Source organism: Dama dama, chromosome 2, assembly GCF_033118175.1.
Source record: "Dama dama isolate Ldn47 chromosome 2, ASM3311817v1, whole genome shotgun sequence".
NCBI classification, from domain to species: Eukaryota; Metazoa; Chordata; class Mammalia; order Artiodactyla; family Cervidae; genus Dama; species Dama dama.
In genome coordinates, this window is record NC_083682.1 from 14,756,725 (window position 1) to 14,776,434 (window position 19,710).

A 19,710-nucleotide genomic window follows, 5' to 3' on the forward strand; every position below is an offset into this window, starting at 1 on the left:
TGATGCTACCTCTCAGGAACAGCCTGGGGTCACCTGCTGACTTAGAAATGTGTGCAAAGTACCTGCACTTCAGGTCCTAGCATACTTCACCCCTGCCTGTCCCTGCTCACAGCCCTGCCTTTACCTGGAAGGTCTGAGTCATCTGGTCCAGTGACAAACACCCTCACGTTTCAACACCAGACTGGACACCCTGCCTACACAGGCACTCCCCAGCGGTCACTCTCCCCAGCCTTCAGGAGAGCTCTAACACCACACACACTGGGCCCTCGACAGCCTCTCTCACACATGTCACATGTACACATGTGTGTACTTTGTCCCCCGACCCAGGGACACCTGTAAGAGCAGGGACCAAGTCTACTTCAGCTGTGTCTTCCCATGCCAGTGATAACAATGGTGTTGAGTGCATTCACCGACAGAAGGGAGACTGCTGAGCAGGAGAAGATGAAAGAAAAGGAAACGAGAAATGAGAAGATGCAGCAGGGGAGCGAGGGCCCGGGGGCGGGTGCTTCAGGAAGCACTTCCCAGCTCACCCGGCTGAAATAGGACTGTGGTAACCAAGGGGGTGCGCAGTGCTTGGATCTTGGTTTCTTCTCAGGGGAATACCTAGTTCTGGGGCTGGACCAGGAAAATACAAGATGAGCCTGGAGTACCAAGTAGTGTCAGCACGGAGGTGGCTCAGAAGAACAAAAGAAGTGGGGGGCATGTCAAAGGGAGCCAGGAACCAGCCTGGAGAGTTCCCACTGGCCAGCCCCAAAACAATCAAGAGACAGCACACAACACGGTACCAGATGACAACCCAAAATACACACACAAGTCCCTGCTCACATAAACAGATGATTAAATAAACACACAGGAGAGAAGGGACAAATCCTCCTTACAGAACAACGCCAAACTGACTCACTTCCAAAGAAGAGAGACCAGAAGAGGGAGATCCAGGGAGGGAGTGGAGGAAACTGGCATCAGCCTCTGAACCAGATGACCGAGCCGAGCATCACCAGCGATCAGCCACGGTGACATCATTTACCTGCTGATAAGACATGGCTGTCTTCCAAACACTCATGACCCCAGGCTAACCATGAGAACAACGTCAGCACCCACCAACCTTCAGACAGTCCAGGTCACGAAAAACACACAAAGACGACCGAGAAATGGTCTGGGACAGAGGAGACTGGGGAGACAGGGCAGCAGACGCTAAGGGGGGCACCTGGATGGACTTTTGCTGCAGAAAGGACACTGGTATGAAACTGGCACCTGAGGTGGGGGGGCGGGAGAGGAGCCCTGGGGCAGCCCCCAGGCGAGTTTCTAGTAAGGAACTGTGTGTTTCTCGGAGCTGACAAACTCAGCACGATAACATCAAGGGAAAGTATGTGTGGGGGGTGGTATAGTGAATTCTGTCCTGTCTTTGCAAGTTGTCCACATTCCAAAATGATAAGTTCATTCTAAACTTTCCTCAGTAGGCTCCCACCACCCCGAGAAGAAAGCAGTTCACTTCTGCCCAGAGTGGTGTGGAGTATGATAGTGAGAAGATGGGCCACGTTCACCCACCCAGCCAGGCCCGGTGACCACCGCTGATCCCGAGCCCCCACAGGCCTCTGGGACCCCTCCAGCACATGCATCTGTCAGGCCCCACCATCTGGACACAGGCCTACTTCCTGCTGCGGGCCCCGTCTGTCCCAAAAGTCCATGGTGCTCATTCTCTCTTTTTGCAAAAGGGTGACCGTGGCAGCCTGGGTACCCTCCTCCATCACCCTGGGTCCCCTCCTCCCACAGCTGCCCAGGGCTGGAAGGCTGGCGCCCGGCAGGAAAGGCCTGAGGGAGGGGGGCCCTCTGAGCCCTCAGTCTCACTCCCACAGCCGATGGCCTGGGCGGGCTGGACCCAAGGCACAAAGAGCCCCAGCCCCGGGCCGCCTGCTCCCGCTAAGACACCCTGAGAGGCCAGCTCGGCCCAGTGACGTGCTTGGTGACCCTCCCCGGGGTGGGTTCGGGTCTGCACGGGCACCAGCATGGGCTCAGCGCTTCATCATCACCCTCGTGTTTCCTTCTCACACCTCTCAGCCTACAAGTCACAGCATCACCATGAGTCCCCAGGAGCCCCAGGCTCAGAAAACTTGCCCATGGCAGCCTGGCAGCCTAGAGCTGGGCCGTGGATCTGAGGGCCCTGAGAGGGGATCCCGCCCTGCAGACACTGACCGCTCAGGCTCAGGAGTCCACACACCGGGGCTACATCTGGTTCTGCTGCTTAAGAGCTGTACAACCTCAGGCAAATATCCTTACCTCTCTGATCCTCTGCTTCTGTGAGATGGGCACACATGAGACCTGCCTGCCTGGCTTTTAGGAGAGGCACTGAGGGCCCGCCGGACAAGCAGGGTCTCCCACTAAACACTTAGTGTTTCCGTTACCAAGCCCCACCCCTCCAGTCCTGCTCCTGCCTCACCTAGACAGGACTCACAGACACAGGGCCTTTCCACCCCAGGAAACACAGAGGGGCCCCACTCAGGGCCCTGGAGAGGCCTCCTGGCTCCTGCCTGTGACCCACCTGAATCCTCTGTCGTCGATGAAGCAGTGCGCGGCGGACACCATCCAGCTGGGGGAGATGAGAGAGGCCCCGCACAGGTGGCCTTGGCCCAGGGCGTGGAGGCTCACCTGCCAAGGCCACTCGCCTTGGTCTGAATTCTCACCTCCGACGACTCGGGACTGCCTGGTGAACGACCGTCGCCCACAGTCTGGGAGAGGCAGAGGCAGGAGTCACAGGGTGGGAGTGGGGGAGGGCGGGGGGCAGCCCCACTAGACCAGCCTCCTGGCCCCTCTCCCTGCCCCCGGACTCAAAATCCTCACTCCCCACCCCTGGGCTCCTACACAGGTGCCATCGCAGGCCTTCAGACCTCTGCTGGTTTGCTGAGATTTAATTTGGGTGTCATTTGCCTAGATGTCCTCACTGGGTGCTGAAGGACACAGCTCTCAGAGACAAGAGCGATGGGTGACGGCAAGTCAGAAGGGCCCAGCTCTGCACACATTGAACCTGTGGCCAGAGCTTCTGAAATATGCAAGGGGGCTGCAAATATGGGCGGGGTGTGGACAGAACCCTGCCCAGGGCTCCAGGAGCTATGCTCTCTCCTCTAGGTAGTATGGAGAAGCCCGGCCTTGCCCCCATGGCCAGGTCTACAAAGCAGGGGTCAGCCCAGCACTGCAGCCCGGCCACAGAGGCCTGACATACTAGCTGCCCTGGGCCTTGCCTCTAGGATCAGAGCTGCCGGTGAGGCAGCACCTGGGTGCCAGTCAGCAAAGTCGTCCTTTCCTCCAGCCAGACACATCCTCTCCCCGGGACAGAGCTGGGTGAGTGAGGCCCTGGTGTGATTTCTGCCTCTGCATGCGCCTTGCTCAGTGAACAACCTGCACAACTGTACGCAGCAGCCCTGCTCACCACAGTCCTTCTCATCCGAGCCATCAGTACAGTCCTCGTTCCCGTCACACTGGGGGTTGCTCTTGTCCACACAGAGCCCGTTGAGGCAGCGGTAGGTGTGTTTGGTGCAGGTGACGACTTTCACTGTTCGAGCAGGAGGACATAGGGAAGGCAATCCATTCTCTGAGGCACCCGATCTGATGCCCCTCTCTCGGGCCTGCCCCACCCACCCACAGTGACACCCACTCTCCTCCTGGCCCTTCTGGACGATTCTCTCCCAGCTGACACCCTTTCTCATCATGCTCCACGCTGAGTGACCCCGTGGGAGGCGGGCCCCGGCCTCACCGTCCTGGCACTTGGCCTCATCGGACCCATCGCCACAGTCGTCCTTCCTGTCACACTGCTGGCTCTGAGGGAGGCACTTCCCGTTGTCACACTTGAAGGCATTGGGCGGGCAGCCTGGGGAGCACAAGGACTCAGCAGGGACTCGAGGGCCAGCAGCAAGGCCACGGGGAGCTGGGCAGAGACCCCCCACCCCGCCCCCGGCCACACTCACTGCAGCCCTCCTCGTCGCTGCCGTCCTCACAGTCCCTCACGGAGTCACAGACCCAGAACAGGGGCTTGCAGAACTTGTCCCTGCACGTGAACTGGTAGGTGGCGTTGCACTCTGGAGGGGCGGGGGGGCAGTTAGATGCCAGGCTCACTCGGTACTCAGGTACTCGCCGCGCGCGCCCCTGGGGATCCCATCCCGCCCAGTCGTGGAGGCTGAACTCAGCGGCACAGGCTGCAAAGGACAGGAATGACCCCCACCCCCCCACCTCGGGCCTTCTTGCTCGGGGTTGCAGGCAGAAGCCGGGCACAGAGGGGGCAGAGGACGCCAGGGGACTCACTGCAGTCGAGCTCATCACTGTAGTCAGTGCAGTCGGCCCAGCCGTCACAGCGAAGTTCCTTCCGGATACACCGCCCCGTGTTACACATGAAACTGCCTGGGCACGCTGTGGGCAGAGGGTAGGCCTGAAGTCCACAGCCACCCTCATCACCTCGACTGCTGGCTTCCTGACCTTGCAGCCAGCCGCACTGGGTGCCAGAGGAGACCTCCCAGCCCAGCCCCCAGTTCAGAGGAGTGAGGCTGCAGCTGGGGGTCTCCAGACCCACTGAGCTGCGGCAAGGTGTTCCTACAACCTGTGTGGCGGCCGGAGAGGGTGGGGAAGGTGCTGGTTGAGGTCCCTCCTGCCCACCATGACCAGGAGGCCCCGGGCAGAGCAGAAAGAGGCCGGCAGGTGTGCACTGATTTCTACTGCCCCGTGTCCTTGGCCGGCCATGACCCCAAGCACCAGGCTCCCCATCGGCAACCCGGAGCAGCAGCCACTCGGCAGACAGATGACGTGCGTGTCCTCCCCCAGGCACCAGGAATCGCTGGATCTCCTTAATTCTAAGATGTTTCCACACTTGAACGTTTCTGAAACTAGGGTGTGTCTGACAACTGATGTCATCGGGCAGATGACAAATTGAGAGGAACCTGTTTCCCTTTCTCTGCACAAGTAGCTTTGTCACTTACCAAAGGGGTTTGCTCATCTGATTACACTTTGCGTGGTGAGCCATGCAGCTGAATGTGAACTCAAATTTGGATGCTTGTGTGCAGTTAAAGTGTCTTCCAAAAGGTTATTCCATGATTTGTTATTGTTTACTAGCTAAGTCGTGTTCGACTACATGGACGGCAGCCTGCCAGGCTCCTCGGCCCATAGGACTTCCCAGGCATGAATACTACAGTGGGTTGCCATTTCCTTCTCCAGGGGATCTTCTCAAACCAGGGATTGAACCTGCATCTCCTGCATTGGCAGTTTTTTGACCACTGGTAGCCACCTGGGAAGCCCTATTCTATGATACAAGGTTGAAACAAACAAAAAACCCCCACTGTGGACAGAGAAAAACTGATATTCACAGCAGACAGTGAAATTAAAGGCCATGGAAACAGTTAAGATCTCTTCAGTAGAGATCTCACAATTTTCAGAGCTAGGAGTGGTTCATGCGATGATCCATGCCCCAGTGTGCTGTCTCAAAAGCATGCTATTCATCTGACAGCTGCTAAAAGGCCAGAGACAAGCACAGATTTTCAAAGTGGTGCAGAGCCAAAGGGACAGTGGCCCAAAGGCACTTTGGGTTCCCTGGCCTGAGGGGCCGCTCCCAGGGACCTAAGGGCACTGTTGGCTCTTTTTTTCTCAAAAAGCTACTGCAATGACTGAGATGCACCCTATGGGCTCTGGTGGCTCAGCGTCAGAAATGCTAATGAGATGCAGAATAGACGGCCAATCTCAGGTCGGCCCTCCAGCCAGGCCCCGCTTCCTGAGCGCGATACTCACGGTCACGGGCATCGAAGGACAGGAACTCCGCCAGGAATCCGGTGTCGGTGTAGGAATGGTCCGAGTGGAAGTGGACGGTGATCTTGTTGCTCCTGCTGCTGGCAACAAACTGGGACCTCTTTCCGCAGTACCTGGGGGCGGCGGGCAGCTCAGCTGAGGAAGGGGATCCACCCGGGGCTGGGGTACCCCCACTCGCCCTCCCCCGGCACTCACTTCTCCCCGTTGATCTCCACGTAATCCTTGGTGCAGGAGCCCACCGGGACATTGGGCTCCTGCAGGAAGAAGGCTTTGAAGCGCACCTTCACGTTTTTGTTGCTGGGCACCTGCAGAGAGAGATGCTGCTGTGGGCCTGTCTCTACACAGCCTCCCTCTTTCCTGGGCTGGGGGGAGAGGGAGGGGTTCTTCCCCCTCCACCTGCCCGCCTGCCCGCCTGCAGCCTGCAGGGTAGTGAGGACGCGGCAGGAGGGAGCTGGAAGGAAGACCTTCCCGACTCGCCAGCACACACACACTGTGGTGTTCTAAAGAAGACCGGGCAGTTCTCCCACATCACTGACTGGACGGCGCGCATCTCCTGCCGTCCAGTGAGCGTGTCCTCCTCTGCACGGCACTCGCTGTCCCCAAAGCTCCTCTAGGAGGTCCCAGAGCCAGCTGTATCCCAGACCCGGGTCCCTCCGGCAGGCACCGGCCACAGGAGGGGCTGAGTTTGGGTCTGCTGGACGCTGCTTCGAAAACTGCCCCGCCCACAGCCTCCACACACACCCCTTAGGAGTGGCCAAAGGTGCTCACCGCCCTCTCTCCTGCCTCCTTGGAGCACCCCCACCCCCGTCCTCCCTGGAGCACCCCCAACCCCTTCCTCTTTCCTCCCCCCATCTACCCCTCAACCAGCTTCTCTAACCCCCCAGAGCACACAGCTCCCACCTCAATGTGCCAGGTACAGTTGATATTGGGCGGGTAGTGGCCTGGATAGTAGGGGCTGTTAAATGTCCCCTGGGCTGCCCGCAAGTAGCCTCCACAGCCTGGAAGGAAAGGCAGAGAGGCGCATGTGACGACTGAGGTCCCAGGAGGGCAAGGGGCGGTGAGGAGCCGGCCGGCCTCCCTCAAGCCTGGGCACCAGACGCCCCACTTCCAGGAGGGCCTGAGCTTCAAACCCCATGGCCCCGAGGCCTGTCCCCGCCTGGGCCGCCTCTTACTACTCATCCGGGGCAGCTGGAAGAACACAGCCTCGAAGCCGGGGTGCCTGCGCTTGGTGCTGGTCACCAGCGTGATGAGCAGGACATTCTGGGAGGAGAGGAAGGTCAGGTTGTAGGAGGGAGGGTAGGTCCCACACAGCCTGCGGGGCAGAAGGGGGAGTGTTATGGGAGTCACAGAATCCCAGCAGCCGTTTAAGTAAAGATCTCCTCATAAGACTGTCTTTGTTTATGAACAACTCAGAAACACTGAACGCCTAATGATAGAGGACTCGCTAAACAAACTACGGGCCAAATAATTGCAGCAGCAGTCAACAGCAGCAACTGTTAACTCTAACACTTACTAAGAATATGCCAGGCACCATCCTTACTGCTTCTACATCCATTAACTCGGGTATTCATCACAACAACCGCTAAATGCTATCATCCCCATTTTACAGAGAAGGAAACGGAGGCGAAACAGGTGAAATAGCTTGCCCAAGACTGCACAGCTGATAAGTGGCAGGACTAAACGAAAAAACAACCCACAGAATGGGAGATAATATTGGCAGGTGATACAACCCACAAGGGATTAATCTGCAAAATAGGCAAACAGCTCATGCAGCTCAATATCAAAAACAAAAAACAAACAAAAACAATTTAAAAAATGGGCAAAATATCTAAATAGACATTTCTCCAGAGAAGACATAACACATGGCCAAAAAGCACATGGAAGGAGAGTCAACACAGCTAAATATTAGAGAAATGAAAATCAAAACTACAGTGAGGTATCAGCTCACACTGGTCAGAATGGCCATCATCAAAAAGTCTACAAACAAGAAACACTGGAGAAGGTATGGAGAAAAGAATCCTTCCTACACTATTGGTGGGAATGTAAATTGGTGCAGCTACTATGCAAAACAGGATGGAGGCCTTAACTAAACAAAAATAGAGCTACCATATGACCCAGCAATCTCACTCCTGGGCAAATATCCAGAAAAGATGAAAACCATAATTTGAAAAGATACATGCACCTGAAAGTTCGTAGCAGCACTATTTACAGTAGCCACAATGTGGAAGCAACCCGAATATCCATTGACAGATGAATGGATAAGGAAGATGTAGTATCTACATACAATGGAGTATTCACTCAGTCACCAAAAGGAACGAAACAATGCCATTTCCAGCAACATGGACCTAGAGATCATCATACTAAGTGAAGTAAATCAGTCAGAGAAACAAAAATACCCTATGATATCACTTATGCGTTGAATCTAAAAACAATTATACAAATGAACTTATAAAACAGAAAGAGACTCCCAGATAAAGAAAAGAAACTTCTGGTTACCAAAGAGGGAAGGGAGGGAGGGATAAATTAAGAGGTTGAGATTAACAGATACACACCACTATATATAAAGTAATCAACAAGGACTGACTGTATAGCACAGGGAACTCTACTTGATCCTCTGTAATAACCTATATAGGAAAATAATCTGAAAAAAGAATAGATATAGATATGCATAGCTGAATTACTTTGCTCTACACCTGAAACGAACCCAACACTGTAAACAACCACACTCCAATACAAAATAAAACATGTTTTTTAAATTTTTTAATGAGTGACTAAGTCAATGATGGAAAAAATCTCTGTCCACCAAAAAAAGCAGCAGGACTGAATTTCAGACTCGTCACTCGGGCACCAGAGCTCGTCACTCGTCACTCATTAGCACCAGAGCTAATGAGTATGGCATATGAGCTGACCGACACCACCACCATTAACAGTGACACAGACATGCCCCTCATCTGGGAGGGCCATCATAACATGCTTCCTCTTTACAGAGCAGACAGTGCAACCAGGTGTGCCATATAATCCTACTTTTAAATAAATACACAAATATACACATAGCAAAAAAAACCTGCAAGAAGGTACAACACACATTTCACAGTGACCATTTCCAGATGGTAAGATTATGAGTGGTGTCTGGCCTCTCTGCGCACGTCTGTTCTACCCTCGGCCTCTCAGGACCAGGTATTTACTGGTTGCACAGACGATCAGTTAGAGAAAGAGAAAGAAACCCGGCGTGAAAGGGGTGTTTAGATAGAAGTCCTGGCTACAAAGCTGTGGCAGCAGATGGCTCTCTCTGGGTTTCGGCCTGAAGTTTAGCCCCTTATTAATCACAAAACATCTGTCCAGCTCATTTCTATAGGCAACAATCGAAGGCTCCGGTCCACTGAGTCCAAGGCGTCGGGGGGAGCTGAGTGGAGGCAGTTCACCCCTACCTGCTGGCTCTGATTCACCTCAGCACCCCCTAACAGGTGTACTATGCCTTTTTTTTAAAAAAAAACTTTTTAAAATAATTTATTTCATTTTTGGCTGCGCTAGGTCTTCGTTGCTTTTGCTTGGGCTTTCTCTAGTTTTGGAGAGTGGGAGCTGCTCTTTAGTAGTGGTGCACAGGCTTCTCATTGCGGGGGCTTCTCTTGCTGCAGAGCAGGGGCTCGAGGGCGCACGGGCTTCTGTAGCTGCGGCACGTGGGCTCGGTAGTTGTGACCCCTGGGCTCCAGGGCACATGCTCAATAGTTGTGGTGCATGGGTTCAGCTGCTCTGCAGCACGTGGTATCTTCCCAGACCAAGGATGGAACCCCACTCTCCTGCAATCGCAGGTGGATTCTTTACCACTGAGCCACCAGGGAAGCCTCTAGGCCTCTTCTTAATTGAAGTGTAGTTGATTGACAGTGTTTCAGGTGTATAGCAAAGTGACTCAGTTATACATACATATACTCTATTTTGGACTCTTTTCCATTATAGGTTATTACAAGATATTCAATATAGTTCCCTGTGCTTATGTATTTTATATACAGTGATGTGTATCTATTATGCCTTTTTATTTCCTATAATTCTGATGCTCTGACCCCTGGGGGCTTGCTAACCCTGGAAAGGTAGCCTTCCCCCTCCCTGCCCGCCCAGGGCTAGTCAATCCCTCGAGACAGTAAAGACTTGAGCAAGACTTTTACATGCAGACAAACCGGAGCCCACACCCCAACACCTTCTCTGTGGGGCTCTTCTGCTGGAGACCACTCTCTACCTCGCCTAATTGTCCAGGTACCAGTCTAGTGGAGACGACCCCAGGCTACAGAGCCTGCTGGAGTTACTCAAACCAACCCGTCCTAAGGTATAACTCTGCCTTGCCTTTCCTGCAGAATCCACACAAAGGTTCTTGCCCACATTATCCTCCAGGCCCCTCTGCCTCCTGAACAACCCTGGTGCCTCCCCCTGTTGCCCTGTGTGGCTCCTCCTCTCAGCAACTAACTGTCAGCTTGTGAATAACAAACTGTCTTTTCAACAGCAGTCATCTCCCATCTGTAGGCCTCAGCATCACTGAGCAACAATAAAACCTTCATTCACAATAGCAAGGGCGGGGGGAGAGGGAACTTCCCTGGTGGTCCAGCAGCTAGGATTTGGCATTTTCACTGCCATGGCCTGGGTTCAATCCCTGGCTGGGGAACTAAAATCCTGCAAGCCTTACGGTGTGGCCAAAAATAAAAATAAAAAAGAGAGAAAGAAAAAAAATACAGTAGTAGGCAGCACCTTCACAGTGGCAGGTGAAGGACAGATAAAGAAGCACCCTGCTCACCAGCATCTAGGGACCCATGGGCCTCCGGCACCCTTGCCAAGGCTGACGGTCACCTCTAGATGCCCCCTGCAGCTCGTGCTGAGGACCACGCCACCCCTGCTCTGTGATGTCTGCAAGTTCGCCGTGGCCTGAAGCTTCAATCTCCACAGCGGTCATGCCGGAGGCTCAGCCCACCACGGGCAGCCCACTGCCCACCTCCACTCGCCCGGGACACTCACTGCACCACAGCCCGGGGTTCCACGGGGCTCAGGGTGTCATACACCATGACCAGGTCACTGCCATGTTCATCGCAGGTGGAGACATCGAAGCTGCGGAAGGTGAGGCTCAGCACAGAGTCAGCGTCCCCCCGCAGCGTCCACTGGCAGCGGGCGTGAGATGGGTAGGGGCTGTCGGGGAAGCCGGGCGTGCTGAAGCGGGTGGGCTCGCTGCCCTGGGCGTGCAGGGCAAAGCTGCAGCTGTCTGTGTGGGGCAAGAGGACACGGGCCAATACTGGGCAGGGGAGCCACCATGACCCCCGCCCACAGGGGTGCAGCCAGGCCTGGCCCTTCTGGACCCAGGAGAGGCCGGGAAGGGGGTTTGTCCTGGCCTGAGAGAGGCAGAAGGATGTGCTGGCCATCACCACGTGTGACTTTGGGGGACCCCCTTGACTGAGCGGGCATCTGGCCACATCGCTTCCCTTCTTCAGGAGGAGGGCAGATACTTACTGTCCTGGGTGTTCTGTACTATTCTGGGGTCACTGGCTGAAGAACAAGAGGGAGAAGAAAGCACTTACTCACACAGTCCATTTCCTCATTCCCCTAGAGGGAGGTGCCCGGCCAGCTCGCAGTCTCCTCTCCCAGGCACTGACTCCGGGAGAGCTGAGGCCCCCACAACAGCCTAGGAGCAGGCCGTGCTCCAGGCCGGACCAACGCCCACCCCCGGTGCCCCCTGCACTCACGGAAGGCCACCACCGAGGTCATCACGAAGGAGCTCATGGAACGGGCTCGGGGCGGCACTGTGACCATGCGCTTCTCCGCCATGGCCTGCTCGGCTTCCTTCACCAGGTGCTTGGGGATGTCGAACTCCGACCAGTAGTAGGCGATGACGCTGCCCTCGCTGGGGAGAGAGGGGTGAACCTGAGACACTGGGGCCCACACCTTCCCGGGTGCCCGGTGAAGACGGGGCAGGATTAAGAGCCTCCCGGCTGGAGGAAACACTCACCAAGAGACCCCCTCCAGGCCGGTCCCCCCATGCCGCCTTAGGCTCTTGTATGCCCACCCACCTGCTGACCCCTGAGCCAGAGGCCTGGGCCCTTGACTCTCAGAGTCTCACCCTTGACTCTCAACCAGACTTGCTGGGGTTGCAGCTCGGGCTCAGGAGTGAGAGAAAGCCTGGAGTGGAGTGTGGGTTCTCCCTCTAGCCTGGGCGCACTGACAGCTCGAGTCTGTTTCCTGAACTTGAAAGGGGCTGACGGTGCCGCCTGCCATACTGCCTCCGTAGAAGATTAAATGAGACTAGCAAGATCTAAAGTACTTTCCGGATAAAGTCAGAAGAAGGACTGGCGGGCATCTTGGCTCTTCAAGCAGGGCCTCACGGTCTCATCACCCCAGCGGGCCCCGCACCCTGCCCGCCCCCCCCAGCGGACCTCCCTCCCGCCAACCCTCCCAGCACCCACCTGAAGGCAGTCACAGTCGACGTCTTGTAGTAGGGGCCCAGGACCGGGATCCCACTGTATAAGAACTTCAGCTGAGGGAAGGAGGGGGGGCTGATGGCAGGCCAGAGAGCGCCAAGGACCCCGGCCCCCAGCCCCCAGCCCAGGCCGCACCCTCCCTCCTGGGACCTGGGCCCCCTTCCCAGGTGCTGGAGAGCCCCCGTCACACGTCTGGGGGCAGCGGGGGCCTCCCTTCTGCTGGGCGGAGGTGGGGGTGCCAAAGCTGACAGCAGCTCCGGGGGCCGGGACTCACCGCCGCCTCCACCTTCTTGGCCAGGTTCGCAAACTCAGCGGAGGTGGAATTCTCGTAGGCATCCAGGAAGTTCTCGTTCCGGACACTCAGGTAGCCGTTGAAGATCTTCTGGACTCGCACGTTCCGGTCTGCGAGAGACCCGGGGAGGACGGTGGTCGGAGGGAGGGACGTCCGCCCTCCAGTGCCCCCACGGGCACAGCTGCCCTCAGCCAGCCCGGGGAGCGCACCCTGCCGTCTCCTCTCCTTCCCCCGAAACGGATCCTCCCTCCATCCCGAGGAGGGTCACTCACCCTGGAAATGCCACGCCAGGAGCCCCGCCAGGAGGGACAGCGCCAGGAAGGCGGCCAGCACGGCCACCAGCACCACCCACCGCCGCGGGCCGCCCTTCTCCACCTTCCTGCTGTTGTTGGCCGGCAAGAACTCCACGCCCTCCTCACAGCCATCCATATTCTGCAGAGAGACCAATGCACCGCCGTCAGAACCCCCGGCTCTGCACCCTGCCGGCCCCCCTGGGGAAGGACAGCTCCAGGCTCTCGGGTCCAGCTGTGCCAGAAAAGCCGGGAAGATGGAGCAGCGGCCTCCCCTCCGGGCATCCACAGGCACGCACTGCCTGAGAACTGTGAGTGTAAATAAAAATGAAACAAGCAGCCCGGCTGAGCTCAGTCAGTGGAGACTGTCACCTCCGTGAGTCACCTCGGACATAGGAGGAGGGCCAGGCGTGGGAGGAGCCAGCCCAGCCCAGGGATCACCCCCTCAGCACCACCCGGCAAGCTGCACTGTACATCCTGACCCCAATCCTTGCTCCGCCAGCGTGGAACCAGCCAGAGTAAAAAGGCAGTAACCTGGTCAGCTATGCCGTGCCACGGCAGGACAAGTCTCTCTGCCTTGAGCCTGAAGTCTCCCAGCCCAGGACACGATGGTGACCTGGGAAGGCCAGGTCTCTACTGGAACCCATCCGTGTCCGTGATCAGACACAAGAGCATGAAAAACAAACGAAACTTCCAACAAATAGGACGGCGTTGGGGGGGGCCTCCAGGACTAGGGGGTGCAACTATGGACAGGGAGCTGGGGTGTCTGCAGCAGGCGATGGCAGGTGGGCACACTCGTCCACCGACAGCACACAGGCTATCCGCCGCCTTAAACCCTGGGGAGGGACTGTGCCCTTTCAGAGTTAACTGCCTCATACCCACTCCAACAGGGTTTGCCGTAAAAGCAAAAGCCCCACCCTAAATTCCACAGAGGTGCCCGTTTGCTGTTTCCAGACGTGGCTGTTTTCCTGTGGATGTCATACTTGTACTTGAGCTGACATTTCCTGGTTTGTCACACTCAGACATCATTGCACGGCTTACTCACTGCTGCGAGAGTTTCTCCCCACGCCTGCCACGTTTGGGTACCTGTATCTCGAATTTTAGTTTCCTAATGGGTTATGTTTGTGACTTCATCTAATATCAAACCCAGACATACATCCCACAGCTAACCCTACCATGACCATCGTACTACAATATATAAACGTATCAAACCAAAATGTTGTACACCTCAAAATTACATCTCAAAACGAAATAAAATTTTAAAAACAAAAAAGAAGCAAACCCCAGAGTCAACCATTTAAGATGTTTTCAACCTGCTTGTTCTGGAATTTGTCTCCATATTTCTGAATAATACGCCAATGCCACCAACTCGATTCATCTATAAAATATAATCAGCTGACTTATATTACGGTAATGTGTATTTCAAAGTCCTTCCTTCTGTCTTTCACTCATCTTCCCAAAAGATACAGAGCTAAAGTTTTTTTAAAAATTATATCCATACTCTATGTTTTCATTATCAGTCTTGAGAATATTGTTCACTATAGTTTCCTTCTCACTACAATTGATTTGTTTTTCCTGCTGTGAATATTCATTTACTCGGGTTTTTTTTTTTTTTTTTTTCACATATATCTAAGTCTTTCCATACACTCTAAGTGCTCTGTAACGTCTTTCTCACCTTCCACATAAACTCTGCCAAAGAACCTCTCATTTCATTTTCCTCCTGGAGGCACCCTGTCCTTTCCCGCAGCTGCTGTCTGGAACTTCCCCCACCACCATGACTCGGGGGAGTTCCTGAATTCAACTTCCTCTTGGGTGGAAAGCATCTGTGACTTTTAGGATTATAGTTCCCTGACCAGGAATTGAACCCAGGGTCATGGCAATGAAAGCATTGAGTCCTAACCACTGGACTACCAGGGAACTTCCAATTCCCTCTTGCATTAAAACCCCTATTTCCTGGATTTCATGTCTTCATTTCTGTTCGCTGACTTCATTTTGGTGGACACATACTTCAGTACTTTCTAGAGAGCGACATTTCTTGCAACTTTGTATGCTTCAGAAGAACCTTAACTCTGTACTCATGTTTGTTGATGTCTGAGCTAGGTATAATTCAAATAATTTTCACTTAGAATTTTGAAGTCCCCAGTGTTCTACACTTTTTAATTATGCTTTGTAGAAATAAGATAATAGTAAAAATCCATCATTTTTTATTCGTAATTTGTTGTCTTTCTCTGAAAATCTTGAGGAAGTGCTTGGAATTGAGTCTTTCAACTTCACAATGCTAAGCTCTCCATCTGCCCTTTGAGCTTGGAAAGTCATATCTTTCAGTCTGGGAAAGTTTCCTGTGTTGTTTTAGATTATGTCCTCCCCTTTATCTTCTCTTTTCTCTAAGCCCTACTATATGGATCCTTTATTTATCCTTTCTCTGCACTATTATTCATCTTGGTTTTTAATCTTTCTACTGAGTTTTTCACTTCTGCTATCAAAACTTTCATCTCCAAAAGTTCTGATTTGTTCTCTGACTTTTGGATACAAAAATCTTCTCATCCTGATATTTCTATTGCGTAACTTTTCTCAACAGAGAAACTGCTGTTGACTTTCTCTTTTGTGCTGACGGCTTTCCTTAAATGCCTAAGAATAGGAGGCTATTTGCTCAAATTCAAGAATGAAGTCCTAAAGGTTGTTTGGAAGCTCTGTGGACATGGCTGGCCACAGGTGGCTTCACTTTGGGCCACAATTCAGTGACAAGCCAGATACTTTACTGGACACTCCCAACTGCCAGGCTGCGTAGATCTTTTCTATGGGATGGCTTAGTTACTGCAGAGAATAATTTTCTAATCTCCAGGATGGGGTAATTTAAACCTAGCCACTAGCATTCAGAACATGGGAAAGAAGAGACCTACGACTGTTTTCGCCCTCACTGCAGCCCTCTGGCACCCGTCCTCGAGTCTGAAGAAATCAATTTCCCATCCCTTCTAGGGGATGTGTGGGTAGGAGCATTTTTGTTTGGAGTGGAGGTGGGGCTCTGGAGATTTCTAATAATGTCCTTCCCTGTCTCACCTCTATCTTCTATAAATACCTGAGCCCCATTCCTGAGTCTGACAGAGGACGTTACCAGAGAAATACTAGAAGTATATTTCCAAGCATTAAAGAGAGTCGTATCTCTTCAAAGGGCTCACTGAATAATGAGAGAGATAAATGAAAAAGCACACATAACAAAATACATCATGATGAAGTTTCAGAACACCGAGGTTTAAAAGTACATCCTCTATTGCATGATGTGACCAACCAGGGCTTCATTTCCAAAATATCCAAACAGCTCATACAACCCAGTAACAAAAAACAAACACCTCAATCGAAAAATGGGTAGAACGCCTAACCAGCCACTTCAAAGAAATGCCTAAGAATGGCCAACAGGCACATGAGACAATGCTCAACCTAGATAATTATTAGAGAAATGCAAATCAAAACTACAATGAGGTATCACAGGTATTTACTGGTCAGAATGGCCATCATCAAAAATTCTATAAATAATAAATGTTGAACAAGGTGTGGAGAAAGGGGAACCCTCTTCCTGTTGGTGGGAATGTAAACTGGTTCAGCCACTATTGAAAACAGTATGGAGGTTCTTCAAAACACTAAAAACAGAGTTGCCATGTGATCTCGCAATTAGGCCCGGGCCTATATCGGAATAAAACTGTAACTCAAAAAGATACATGTTCCCCTGTTCAGGGCAGCACTACTCACAGTAGCCAAGATATGGGAACAACCTAAATGCTGACCAAAGATGAATGGATAAAGAAGATATATTTATACAATGGAATATTACTCAGCCATAAAAAAGAATGAAATATTGTCATTCGCAGCAACATGGATGAACCTAGGGATTATCATACTGAGTGAAGTAAGTCAGACAAATACCATATGATATCACTTATATGTGGAATCTAAAAATTGATACAAATGAATTAAGCAAACTTTCATGGTCATGGGTTGGAAAACTCAAGATAGTTAAGATGTCTTATTTTCTTCAGTTGCCTACAGCATGAACACTATCTTGATCAAAACCTCAGCAGGTTGTTCACAGAAACTGATGAGCTGCTTCTGAAATTCGTACGCAACAAGATCTGAAAAAGAACAAAACTGAAGGACTTACATCGCCTTATCTTGAGATTTACTGCAAAGACAACAAATTTTTTTTTTTAAGTCATGCATTTCATTTCCAAGAGTGACTTTTATTCTTAGATGGTTCTTTTTTTAACCATAGCCTTTTCGATTCTATGAATTCACCACCTTCTTGTTCTTAGGATCCCAACTTGGTTGTTTTTATATGATCTTCAGAATCATGTCTTTGCCCGTCGAGGTTGCATGTTTGCTTTAAATGTCCAATGGTTCTTGGTTGTCTAAACATACTGGAAAATGAAAAAATAGTAAGGCTTCAGCTAGACTCTGAGCAAACTGTGTGTCTGTGTTTATATGTGTTGGAAGAAATGTAACAGAATAATAGTTTATTCAGTTTATTTTCAGCGTACAGGGTAACTTCACAACAGTTTTCTTACCAAGCCCCACAACAACCCAGAAAGCATTCATGACAGGTATCCTCACTACCATTCTACAGAAAGGCAGGAAGAAATGATGACTTTGTGGGATCACACAGCCACGAGGTGGCACTCCAGATTTGACCTTCATCTTCGGCCTCCCTCGGTCAGCATCCAGAACTCGGGGAGCAAGTATTCTGGGAAATGGGAAAGCAAACTCCTTGGTAAGGAAAGGTGGCTGACAGCATGGACAGTGGACGCCAGGGGCAACCCCGGGCTGGCTGCGGAGCACGGTGTCAGCGATCGGGCTGGCTCCTAGGTCTGTTCATCCCTGCAGTGTGAATCCTGGGCTCCGATCAGCCCAGAAATGCTGTTTAATCAGTAACTAGATGACCTCTTTTATTACCCTACTCTTGGCTCCATTTTCAGGTATATGAGAGATCATCTTGCCTAACCCAGTCATTTTACTGATAAGGAGACTGAGGCTGAGAGACAGGGAGTGACCTGTCCAAAGTCAGAAGGGAAGTGTTGCTGCTGTTGTTCATCACTCAGTCGTGTCCGACTCTTTGCAACCCCATGGACTGCAGCACGCCAGGCTTCCCAGTCCTTCACCATCTCCTGGAGTTGACTCAAACTCATCTCCATTGAGTCGGTGATGTCATCAAACCACCTCAACCTCTGTCACCCTTTTCTCCTTTTGCCTTCAATCTTTCCCAGCATCAGGGTCTTTTCTAATGAGTCAGCTCTTCCCATCAGGTGGCCAAAGTATTGAAGCTTCAGCTTCAGTCCTTCCAGTGAATATTCAGGACTGATTTCCTTTAGGATTGACTAGCTGGATCTCCTTGCTGTCCAAAGGACTCTCAAGAGTCTTCTCCGACACCACAATTCGAAAGCATCAGTTCTTCAGCACTCAGCCTTCTTTATGGTCCAACTCTTACATCTGTACATGACTACTGGAAAAACCATAGCTTTGACTCTATGGACCTTTGTTGGCAAAGTGATGTCTCCGCTTCACAAAGGGAGTGAAGCCAGAAAAACAACAAAGAGGGGCCAGCCACACCAACCCTTGTGGCTGGCGTCTTACAGATGCATGGGACCGGGAGGCCCCCAGGGAAATAGAAGGCAGGTAGTTCCCACCAGCTCAGGCTCAACGGCAAACATAGCCTTCTCCCTACATGCAACCACCTCTACAGGCCACAGATCAGACGGAAGAAGGAGGATGCGCATGCCCACCTGGGCCGCTCCTTTCTCTTTCATAAAGTAAACACGTTTGCAGGTGCACACATAAAACCCAGTGCTGAAGCAGGTGCTGGCCTACCACAAATAGAGGCCACACAACGCTCATGGCCTCTTCCCCCCAGCCGGCTTGAGTCAGATCCTGGAGGCTCAAGGCCAGCTCAGACAAGAGAGTGAGGGACGACTTCCTGGAGAACAGACAGACATCACAGGTGCACACACAGCTCCTGGAGGATGACCCAGGGAGCGGAACACCGGGGCAAATCAGATCACCACCGTGTCCACCCGACTTCCTGGAGAGATGGGGGGATACCACCCAAAGACCCAGGAGGAGAGACATGTAAGCCCTGGAGAATACCATACTTTCTGCCGGTTTAAAGCACGCCAATGCAAATGATGCCTATCCTCCCCAAAGTCAGGGGTTGTCCAAAAAATGAATTTATAGATGGTAAAAAGGAAAAGGCATATTTTATTTGATGTTATAGGAAAGATCCTTGTGGGCTTCCCTGGTGGCTCAGTAGTAAAGCATCCTCCTGCCAGTGCAAGAGACGTGGGTTCGATTCCTGCATCAGGGAAGATCCCCTGGAGAAGGGAACAGCAACCAACTCCAGTATTCTTGCCTGGAGAATCTGGGACAGAGGAGCCTGGAGGGCTACAGTCCATGGGGTTGCAAAGAGTCGGACACAACTGAGTGACTAAACAACAGACCCTTGTGGCCACCCTACTTCTGTTAAGTACCAAACTCACCAGATCTAAAAGCTACATGCTTAGCGAGCAAAACTGTGTCCAAGTCAGCCTCAGAAGCCTCTGGGCAGCACCCTTCCCCCAGTTCCCCCGGATGGGCTGGGACCGCTGCTCGCCCGCCAGGCCGGCTCTCCCACCAGCTCCAGGGACCAGCAGATCCCGAGCCAGCAGCTGCAGCTGGCAGGTCATTATGGTCCTTGCGGGAGAACAGCTACTGGTAAGTGCTCGTGTTTACAAACAACAGAAACGACAGTAATGACCCCAAAATCCACACGAGATTCCAGTCAAAACAGACAGGGAATAAAGCAATCTTCACACCAGGCTCTCCTTTTTAAGACTGTTCCTCATTTGGCCAAGGTTGGGTGTGATCTGTTGGGAAGGCCAGG

General features: G+C 52.5%; 1 protein-coding gene across 1 annotated transcript in view; it reads right to left on the minus strand.

The window, feature by feature from the left end:
- Positions 1-19,710, minus strand: part of ST14 (ST14 transmembrane serine protease matriptase) — a 37,335-nt gene that overhangs the window by 3,424 nt on the left and 14,201 nt on the right. Inside the window, exons 2-16 of the mRNA XM_061166596.1 lie at positions 12,792-12,951; positions 12,502-12,629; positions 12,213-12,283; positions 11,496-11,653; positions 11,263-11,298; positions 10,777-11,017; positions 6,951-7,090; positions 6,679-6,776; positions 5,974-6,083; positions 5,761-5,891; positions 4,291-4,395; positions 3,957-4,067; positions 3,746-3,859; positions 3,422-3,544; positions 2,537-2,723 (exon numbers count right to left, since the gene is read on the minus strand). Of these exons, the coding sequence (XP_061022579.1) occupies positions 2,537-2,723; positions 3,422-3,544; positions 3,746-3,859; positions 3,957-4,067; positions 4,291-4,395; positions 5,761-5,891; positions 5,974-6,083; positions 6,679-6,776; positions 6,951-7,090; positions 10,777-11,017; positions 11,263-11,298; positions 11,496-11,653; positions 12,213-12,283; positions 12,502-12,629; positions 12,792-12,951 (1,913 nt within the window). The remainder of the gene's footprint in view (positions 1-2,536; positions 2,724-3,421; positions 3,545-3,745; positions 3,860-3,956; positions 4,068-4,290; positions 4,396-5,760; positions 5,892-5,973; positions 6,084-6,678; positions 6,777-6,950; positions 7,091-10,776; positions 11,018-11,262; positions 11,299-11,495; positions 11,654-12,212; positions 12,284-12,501; positions 12,630-12,791; positions 12,952-19,710) is intronic.